Source organism: Lupinus angustifolius, chromosome LG06 (assembly GCF_001865875.1).
Source record: "Lupinus angustifolius cultivar Tanjil chromosome LG06, LupAngTanjil_v1.0, whole genome shotgun sequence".
In the NCBI taxonomy this organism is placed as follows: Eukaryota; Viridiplantae; Streptophyta; class Magnoliopsida; order Fabales; family Fabaceae; genus Lupinus; species Lupinus angustifolius.
In genome coordinates, this window is record NC_032014.1 from 3,832,744 (window position 1) to 3,843,068 (window position 10,325).

General features: G+C 33.7%; 2 protein-coding genes across 3 annotated transcripts; both read left to right on the top strand.

The window, feature by feature from the left end:
• Nucleotides 627-4,884, top strand: LOC109349056. The gene is made up of 2 exons (XM_019589704.1): nucleotides 627-1,180; nucleotides 3,356-4,884. The coding sequence occupies exons 1-2, from the start codon at nucleotides 831-833 to the stop codon at nucleotides 4,620-4,622; spliced, it is 1,617 nt and encodes a 538-aa protein (XP_019445249.1). The 5' UTR covers nucleotides 627-830; the 3' UTR covers nucleotides 4,623-4,884.
• On the top strand, nucleotides 6,333-8,536 carry LOC109349057. 2 transcript variants are annotated; one of them, XM_019589706.1, is made up of 4 exons: nucleotides 6,333-6,689; nucleotides 6,807-6,910; nucleotides 6,996-7,080; nucleotides 8,106-8,536. In XM_019589706.1, exons 1-4 carry the CDS (start codon nucleotides 6,480-6,482, stop codon nucleotides 8,193-8,195), a joined length of 489 nt encoding a protein of 162 aa, XP_019445251.1. In that variant the 5' UTR covers nucleotides 6,333-6,479; the 3' UTR covers nucleotides 8,196-8,536. The 2 variants fall into 2 exon arrangements, with proteins under 2 accessions (XP_019445251.1, XP_019445250.1); XM_019589705.1 differs by having other exon boundaries at nucleotides 6,335-6,689; nucleotides 6,804-6,910.

A 10,325-nucleotide genomic window follows, 5' to 3' on the forward strand; every position in this document is an offset into this window, starting at 1 on the left:
GTGTTGATGATTTCGTACAACAAGACAGGAATGCTATGTTTCAAGACAATCATGTATTCCTAATGAATCAAATTTCATGAAATATTGTTAAAATATTAATTTTTGTTTTTAATATTTTATTTTTTATTGAATGACTTTTTAATTGAGTAAAGACATGAAAGAGAATATGTAATTTCTTCTATTGGAACTAAGTGTCTCTCTTAAATGAAATTTATTCACCAAATCTTGGCTTCCTAATGTCTTTTTTCTATACTTGTATATTATACAAAGAGTTTTTTCTAATCCATGTTAAGAGTATATATTAAGACTACAAAAAGTAATTATAATGTGGATGATTCCATTAAGAGATTGTACCTACTGTGATCATCTTTCTATCTAAAAATGATTTAAAACATTGTGCAGTCGTGGAGAAACATGTTCCATGCACACACAAAAATCTCATGTTAATTTATTTTTTATTAAAAATATAATATTTATCATATTTGAAATAAAGTAAATAATTTTGTCAAACTTATTTTTATTGGAAGTGCTCACACATATTAGAAAAAAGCTTATAAGAATTCCCAAGGGTCAAAATAAAACAAAAGTAAGGGTAGTGATTATACCAATATATATACTTTCACTTAAACAAGGCCCTTTCACATACCCTAGAAAGTTATTTGATAGCCCAGCTGTGAACACTGCCCACTAAACCAAACACACTGGCTCTATTGTAAGTTGTAACCTTTTTTTTCTTAAACCCCACTCACACAACCTTCACTTCCTCTCACTACTTTCCTCAACCCCCCACATTACTCTTTCTGACACATCTGCTCCCATTTTCTGACCGAATGAAAGAGGTGATGAGTGTTGAAGCTGAGGGTGGTCAAGCACCACTACCATTACCAGTACAAGGAGGAGGAGGAACCACTAGGCCAGACTTGCAACACAGGGCCATGAAGATTTTGAGGGCTAGAGAAGCTTACAATGGTTATGATGAAGAAGTTGGAGAAAAACCACCAAGATTTGAAGTGTGGGGTTGGTACCTTTATGAGTTTTGTTCATACTTTGTTCTAACTGTTCTTATCCCTATAGTGTTCCCTCTCATTATCAGCCAGCTACAGCAACTACCACCTGACTCACTTCAGGACTGGAACAAGAACCACCAAGGCCTGATCTGCTCACAAAAGGAAACTCATCTGTATGTATAATTTTTTTTCTGTTCTTTCTAATATTTTTTGGAATTAAGGTTTTTTAGTTATTTGTAACATTTTACCTAGTCAAGTTCACTAGGTGCTAGCAATAACACACTCCAAGTAAGTAATTAAGGATTTTGTTAACCTGAACTCTTGTAAGGGTTTGAGGCTATGAAACCAAACAAAAAGGGTAATTTTTTTGCACTTAGAAGTTAGAAATGATACTATATGAAATAATAGACTTAGTTCCAATATATGCTTAGTTTTTTTTAAACTTCTAGGGCAGATCTTAATTAACCCATTAATTAATCAACACTATATTTTATTTTATTTTAAAAAAAATCGTTACTTTGCATGTTTTCTTCTGCAGTCTTGATCTACACTAGTGTATGAGTTTTGGGTGTTTTGAACATTTTCAAAAGGTGTTAGAAGGGGTTTGTTTGTTTATGTTTTCTTGGTTTTCTTTATTTTTTTGTAATTTGAAAAACTTGTGAGCGTGATAAACAGTGCATAGGGTTCCATTATACTAGTTTTATTATTTTTTTGGTTGGGGCATTGGTACTATTATAATTCGCAATCATGAAAAGGCGTGTCCTTTGTGGCTTTCTCACAATGCTACTTTACTCTCACTCAATAGTTAAGATTCCTTTCCAAAGGCACTTCAAAGTTCAAACCCCGTTTATTAACAATGTATATATCTGACGTGGAAGATAAAACAAACTATGTTCTTGGATCCTTGGCCAAAACAAGAGAGAGACAAGAGAAAATATCCATGCTTTCTTCCTAGGGAGTATAAAAGTGTTTGTCGTACTCACTCCAAAAGTCATTGGTCATCTTTTGAATTTTAAGATAATAATATTATCTACAACGGTAAAATTATAAATAAGATAAGATATTTCACTTTAATAAAAAAAAGATAACATATTGTGTTACTCCACTTTATAATAGCATATCTTATTTTGTTATTTTAGAGAGAGAAAATGTTTAAACTAGTCGCTTTTATTTATTGAGTTTTATACGGAAAAATAAGTTTTATATCAGAAAAATATGATTTTACACTTTGAATATTAACACTTGCATGAGACTGTAATTGAAATAAATGTGTGTTGTATCTTGTTTGTAGAAATGAAAAGTTTTTTTTTTAAACGGAAAAATTATAGATATGAGTGGGATGCTATATTTTTAGTATTCCAAGAAAGTAACTATTTATATTCTTTTTCTGTTGATAATAACTATTTATATTCTATAAACATAATCCTCTTAGTAGTAAAATACAGGTATAATTAAAAAGCACTCCATATACTCATTTTTTGGTGAATGAATCCGCATACTTTTTTATGAACGGCAAAAGTGGTAGATACTTTAATTTTGCCACCGAAAAAATATACTAATTGCACATAATCCTTTATTCTTTATAGCCGTTAAGTGATAAGTGGAGCTTTGGTGACTTCTTTTATGAACAAAAGAAGAGAGAGAGAGAGAAAAGTAAATAATGAATGGTGATGAGTAGAAAACTCCTTTTTTTTTTTGCTTTGGGTAGAGATTATGATTCGCAAGTTCTCACTCCTCCTTTATAGTGCCGACAACATGAAACTCTTTCTATTATTAATATTGTATCTTTTGAAATTTTAGAACGAGTGTGCTAAGTATCCTAGTAGACACTGATTATATATTAAATAAACTTTAAATAATTAGAAATATTAAATAAATATGTACCCATAAATATTTTTTAACCAATATTCTTAGACACCAGTTTAGGACTTGAAAGATTCATATATTTTCTCTCTGTTGGCTAAGAAAAGTTGCAATTATTGAAACTTACTATTTTGGCTTAAGTGTCCCAAAACCATATTTTCCTTTAACGAACGCATGAGGGTTGAGATTATTGGTTTTTTACCAAAGACTAACACAATTTCTTTAAAATTATTACACTACTAGGTCAATGTTTCAAAATATACTTGCTTATTACTACACCAACTAAATCGTACCCACCATGTGCAATATGTATTTTTCCAAAGTTCCACTTTATATCACAGTAGCACTACCATAAATGTTAGTTTCTATACATAATATTTTGTGCCAATATAACCAAGGCAGTGTCTGGATGAATTAACAATAACTAATTAAAACAAAATTCATGTGATGCATCTAACTCCAATGTTCAATGGGGTCAATTGCAGGTACTTGAAGCTAACTAGTCATACCATAAGAACAAGCACTGGTTCAAAATACTCCTCTCTTGAATGGACATCAATTGCATGGGCCACGGGTCTAGCCATTGCTGCACCAGTCCTTGGCTTTCTTTCCTTCCACCTAGATGGCCACTTTCCAAAGCTCATCACTGCAGCAGCCACAGGAGTTGGAGTTTTCTTTTGCCTCCCTGCTGGGTTCTTCAAAGTCACTGCCATTTTCATTCCATACATTGCTGGCATTGTTGCAGCCAGCACAGTTGCTAGTGCTGCTCACACACACCACCTCGGTCTCATGATCCGTTCGTTCACCGGACCGATCCTTAAGAAATCTCAATTTGCCACTAGACAAGGTGTTTCTAGCTGGCTCTCTCTTTATGCCACTGCTGCTGGGTGCTTAGGTTCTGCCTTAATCTCAGCCTTCACATATCACATGCTTCGCGAACTTAATACCAATGAGCATGATTTGATGAGTCTATGGGTTGTGTCAATCTTCAGTGGCCTTATATGGCTTGTTGGAGTGTTACATGTATTCACAGCCACTAGTAGAACCACTGATTCCATCTCTTTCGCTTCAAAACTCCACCCTTTTTCAATATTCAAATACCCACATGCAATTGGAGCCCTTGCTGGTGTTTTCCTCTCTTCATTCACTACAATGGCGATTTTCATCGGGGGAGTGCTTTTCATAGTGGACCACTTATGCATCAAGCCATTGCACCTTCTCTATTACTGGCTAATGTACTTCCTCTTCCCTATTGTTTCATTGCCACTACTACAACCAATGCAGCATATGATTAAGATGAACTCAGTGAAAATGCAAATGGTGGGGTTCATATTATCACTCTTATCATCTGGTTTTGGATTCTACTTTGGACACAATCACTGGAAATGGGGCCACATACTCGTCCTCGGCGCAGTTCAAAGCACATCAACTGGGATATTACATGCTTTTGGAAGGGTCTTGGTGTTGGACTGTGCCCCATCAGGGAAAGAAGGAGCATTCTCTATATGGTTTGCATGGATGAGAGCTGCAGGGTTATGTGTTGGGTTCACAGTAGGGTCAGTGGCCCCTGGACACGTTAGAGCTTCATTTGGAGCTGCATTTTGCACTGCCATTGTTGGAATTGTTGTTCTGCTTTTTGGAAATATCAGTGATGTTGGTGGGGCTGTTGCTGCAGGGCATGTCAGAGATGATAGTGATCAGAGGAGTTCAACTGTTCCTGCTTTAGATTCAAAAGACTCTTCCCGGGTTTGAATAACTCTCCGGTGAGGAAAATAAACCAAATGAATCAAGTTTAACCTATGTGTTATATAGTTAATTCTTTGCATATCATGTTAATGCATGCTAAAAAAGTTTCATTTTATGATTGGTGATTGATTTTTAGATGTATTTTGGTTAACCTTTCTAGTTTAAGGTATGCTTCTGTTTTGTCTCTGTTGAAGATTTGGGTTCTGGCCTGTGTAAGTGTGTTAAGTGTATTTGGTCATATTTATTTCTCTTATACATCACTTCTACCTGAAATCCTTTCGTAGTCCCACCTACTATTATTGCATGACCATATTTATATGCAAAATTCAAGTACTGTTTTTTAATGATTGACAATTTTAGAGATTTATTATTTAATACTATTACAGAACCTTGAACTTTTTTAAATCATCTGACACCATGTTCAGTCAATTTTTTCGTGAGCATAATTAGTTTTTGGGCAATATTTTGAAATCCAATGTGGTCTTTTGATCATAGTTCAACGGGCTAAATGTTTGGACCGATTTTAAGTTCAACCATTTCATTTAGTTGGTTAACATAGGAAAATTGAATTTTAAACATTAACGGTTAAACCAAGATGTCCTATTCAAAGAAAAAATGACAAATGAAAATAATCCAGAACTTTCGACAACAAAACAAAACAGCAAGTGTCACAGCACAATATTAGATATTCTATTGGTTTCTGTGGTGTTGTTTCTAGATCAATCCATGTTGGAAATGCTATGCATATTATATTTTAATTGATGAGTCCTAATACATTTTCTTGTCATTTGGAGAACACCCAAAAATATATATCCAAGTTTTCTCCACACATAAATTGCCTAAGTAACAAATTTTGAGTTTACATTGTGAAAACATGAGAAATCCTACTAGGACATTATTTTCACCATTCTCTCTTTAATAAGCCCTATATAAATTTCACCTAAAATAAAGTTGTGTTAAGGAGAATGTTGCTGATATTTCTCGGGGAAAAAACAATAATTTTATAGTTTTGGGTCATATTCTTGAAAATGTGATATTTTGGTATAAAAATTGAACACGTGTAAAAACAATTTATCTACTTCCTTCGTTCTTAATAATGTCTTTACATTCCTGTGTCTATATATTTTTTAATCTTTAACCACATCCACCTCATTGTATAATATCACTCGAGATGACTGCATTACTTTTTTTTAGCAAAACTAACTTATTTTAAGTTAGTAGTTTATATTTGTGAAACAAGTGAGAGTCGTGATTTGACCCCCAACATATTTGCGTATTTAATTCTTTCAATTAAAGTTGTTTGAGAAAGCCAGACATACAATTATCTCATGTATGTTAAATAATTTAATAGGACATGTAATATATGTCTGGTTGGTGGTAACAAAATGTAAAAGTTAAGAATATGAATTATGAGATGCCCTTATGGTTATTGGAAAGTTGTTTCCTCAATTAGATTCCCAAAATGAGAGAATAGATTGTTCATAAATAATGTAAGTTATTTATTTACAATGTTAATACATCAATTATTTAATAAACTAAAGGTTGTTGACTACTAAATATCCATATGAATATTGAATAGTTTAATAGCTTTTAAGAAATTTGCAGCACATATTAAACTTCTAAAATTAGCTTTCAAAAATAAAAAATTCAATCTCTGTTTTCCAAAACTTGTCAAACTTATTTTTGTCTACAAGTTACACTAGACAACAAGCCCAAAGCCCACACTTTCATCCAATTTTTTTTTTGCCAATCTCCAGATCGAAGGCAAAATACTTGGCAATCGCAGACACTGATTTGCGTGAATTGTTGATAGTTCAAAGCGCTATAGCCAAAATCTGGTGCTGCTGACGCCATCAATCAACGATGCAGAGATGTGCGACCAAGCTTCGTTCATTCGCCGTTAATTACTCACGCCAATCTCTACCAACTCCATCTCCTCGCCGCTTCTTCCACCACGCGCCGCCGCAACCTTTTATTCACTCACTTGCTTCTACTAATCTCATTTCTCGTCCTATCTTCAATTTCTCTTCATTTTCTCCCCAATCTTTTCGCCCCTCCCCATTTCCCACCTCCGTAAGTTATTTATTTCCATATAATTTTTCTGGGTTTGTTTTGTTTCATAGAAAATGTAATAACTTTGGGAAATTAAAAGTGAAATTTGCATCTTTTTTTGTTCATCATATACAGTTGTTGGTTCAAGTGCGGCATGTATCATCACGTGAACGGAAGAAGAGAAGAAAACCAATGACTCCGGTCACTTCCAAGCTTAAGAAAACCAAAATGAAATCTTATTCGTGCGTTTCATCTTCATCCTCAAATATACCAAATTTTGTTGTCATTTAAAATTAATCCTTTTTTTGTTGAATTTTTTTGGAACAGGTCTTTCAAGTTGAGGTTCAGAGTAATGAATGATGGGAATATCAGGCGCTGGAAGGAGGGAAAACGTCACAATGCTCATTTGAAGGTGCACAATTTTTTGTTACTTTTCCTTTTATTTGATAATTAGGTCTTATCTTATGCTATCTTGTACGGATACTTCAAAATGGTTTCATACTATCAAATCCAATATACTTCTATACTTTTTACATATTTTCCGTTTATATGACTTTTAATTATTTTATCAATTTTGTCTATATCAATGTATATGTATGGTATTATCCATGTCCCGATCCATGTTTCCTAAGTAGTAAGTCCTATGAGGTCATGATTGATTATGTAATAAATTAGCCGAAGTCCTTGTCGTGTAAGTTACTTACTTGATCGTGTTGACAGTGAACATCAATTGTCCGATAGCGTTTGTTGTACATCACATTTCCCATTCCTCGGACTAAATAGGTCAAACACTTTACAGGAAGGGGTTGCATGTTTCTTTCACAGGAAAGAAATTATGTTTGAAACAACAATATTCTGATAGCTCCTCTATTCCTCTAATGATATATGGATCATCTAGTTGGTCCTCTAAAGATTATGGACATCGATTTAGTTCTTCGTATCATTTATTAAAAATCAATCCTTGGTAGTGAAGACCAGTTTAAAACCTCCTCTTGATGTGGATGAGCTGTTCTTTCAATCCCAACATGGTTGATGAATGAGTATGAGCTGGTTGGGATTATGGAATGGGTTATTCTATGCATCACTAGCTTATTTGATCCAAATAATAGGTCCTTCCCCGGTTGTATAATAAACTTTTACATTTGAAAACGTCATTATTTAAAAGTTGAAGTCTAGGAGTAAAATTGAATAAACTAGAATCTTTAAATCAATGTTATGAGACCAACATGCGATGTTATAAAACCAACTTGCCACCTACCACAAAAGGCTGCCTCAGGGGAAGAGAGGGACCAACATAGTTAGCTACATAGCTTGCTTCTCTACAATTCTCTCATTACGATATCTATGAATTAGCCATTTTATTTTGATTATGTGAATTATAGATATCAGGATAGTCCACTGTCCTTGAAACTAATTAATTTCCGGTATTCATTGCAGTCAAAAATATCAAAACGTAGACTCAGAAAGCCCGGCATTGTCCCTGCAGCTTATGCCAAAGTAATGAAGAAGCTCAACTTTTGTGGTTAGAACACTGTAAGTTGCTGCAGTTCTACATGAAAGAGGAACTGGTCAGGTTTCGCTTTTTAACTCTGATCATTTGTAGACTTTCACATTTTAGAATCTGTAGAATGAGCAAATTAGATTTGATAATATTTGTGGGGTCATGTTTATTCAAAGTGGCATTTTTTAGTGGACAATGTGTGCAATATTGTTAACATGCAATGGCTAACTGATCCTTTGCCGGTGATGCATTTGATTTATGTTTCGTTTTGGGGAAAAAAATATCAAAGTCTTAGTTTGCTGCACTTTAAATAATAATGGCTTAACAAAGCCTTATATAGTTGTAATAATGCTTGATTGTTGTAGTTCATATTAGAGTCGAGACTTTAGATGAGCAGAGTGGTGGTATTCAAGTTCCAGCTCGGCCCAACATAAATTATTAACATTTATGTATTGATACGATTTTGTTTGGAAATATGTAGTGTAAAATATTCCCAAACTTTAGTTTCATGCATTTAAAATGTTATGGTTATTATTATTATACACAATCTCCGAATTTATACACTCATCTGAGTATTGGGTTTGTTCAATCAGTAGACAAGCCATTTACACTCGTTTTTGGAATCATCAGATTTTGGAGTACTTAAATTAGGGATGTTCAAGACCTGGCCTACTAACCTGTCTCGAGTTAATGCATATTTTATCATATATTATGTTGGAAAAAACTGTTCTTGGTGATGAAGCATGAGTAACATTTTGTCCTCATGTTTTGCAAAATATTGAGATTGAAATGCAGTCTTTGTTTCTCTCTATGTGGCCACTCAGTTTTTGAAAGGGCTTAAAGGGTGTTACTATTACATCATGATTCTTTTGGAGAATGGGATGGGCACATCCAAGGTTGTAGCATTTGTAATTCGCACTTCAATTTCTATTTTCAAGTCCAATAACTTGTGAGATGTTCGTTGCCCTAGTCAAAAAAACGAAAGTGATTGGTCAGAAAGTGTGTCACTCTATGTGTCATTTTTACTAATTGGTCAAAAAAATATTTTATTATTAAATTTTAAACTTAAATATATGTTTTTTAATTGACAAGTGTCAGGTGAAGTGGCACACTCTTGTGGTACATTGACCCTCCTATATATTCATTGAACGAAAGAAAAGAAAAAATCATTGACCTTGTTCACTCATTATTCATGGTTTCATTGTCTTAACATTGAAATTTGATAACTTTTTTCTTATAACATAGCAAGTTATTTATATGATCACATCTCTCCTAATTTTTATGTTCATTATACAACCTCACTTCCAAAATTTCCAAGAAAAGCTTGATGTGATTGTTGATGTAACTAAATCATATTCTCTATTCATTCAAATTGTTTGAGAAATAAAGATATTTTAGTAACAAAATTATTTTTTATATAGAACCTTAAAAAATCCTATATAACAACAATCGCAATAACCAAGTTTTAACCTGGTTATTGGGTGAAATTAGTTAGATTGATGATACGTCATAGTACATTATAGGGGTGTTCAAATTCAGACCGGTCCAAGAAAACAAAAACCGCAAACCGATCCAAAGTAGACCGAAACCGCAAAAACCGAATGTATTCGGATCGTATTGGATTTATTTTTTAAGGACCGATCGGTCCGGTCCGGTCTTCGGTTTCACGTCTGGGATCCAGACCGATCCAGACCGGACCGATATTATTAAGTTAACTAAAATATATCACATAAGCGTTAAGCAGTAAGCTAAACACAGCAAAAACACATATAAATTGTCGTAACAATATGAATATTGATGTTTCTAATCTTGCTATTAAAAGAATCAAACTTTTCTTCATTGTTCTGGTTACTACCTTGTTGGTGTTGTAGGCTAAAAGTGAAGGAATTTATATGTTTATATCTAAAAAATAGACCGATCCAAACCAGACCGAAACTGCATATAATATTTGGACCGGATTGGATCGGACATCTTAATATAAATGGACCAGACCGGACCGGACCGCATACTAATTACGCGTTTGGATCGGATGATATTTTGCTTAAAAACCGATCCAAATGGACCGCGAACACCCCTAGTACATTATATTGTAAACACTAAACAGGCTCTTAAAAGTATGATAATTATCAAATTTTAGAAGCTTTTATTTATTATTA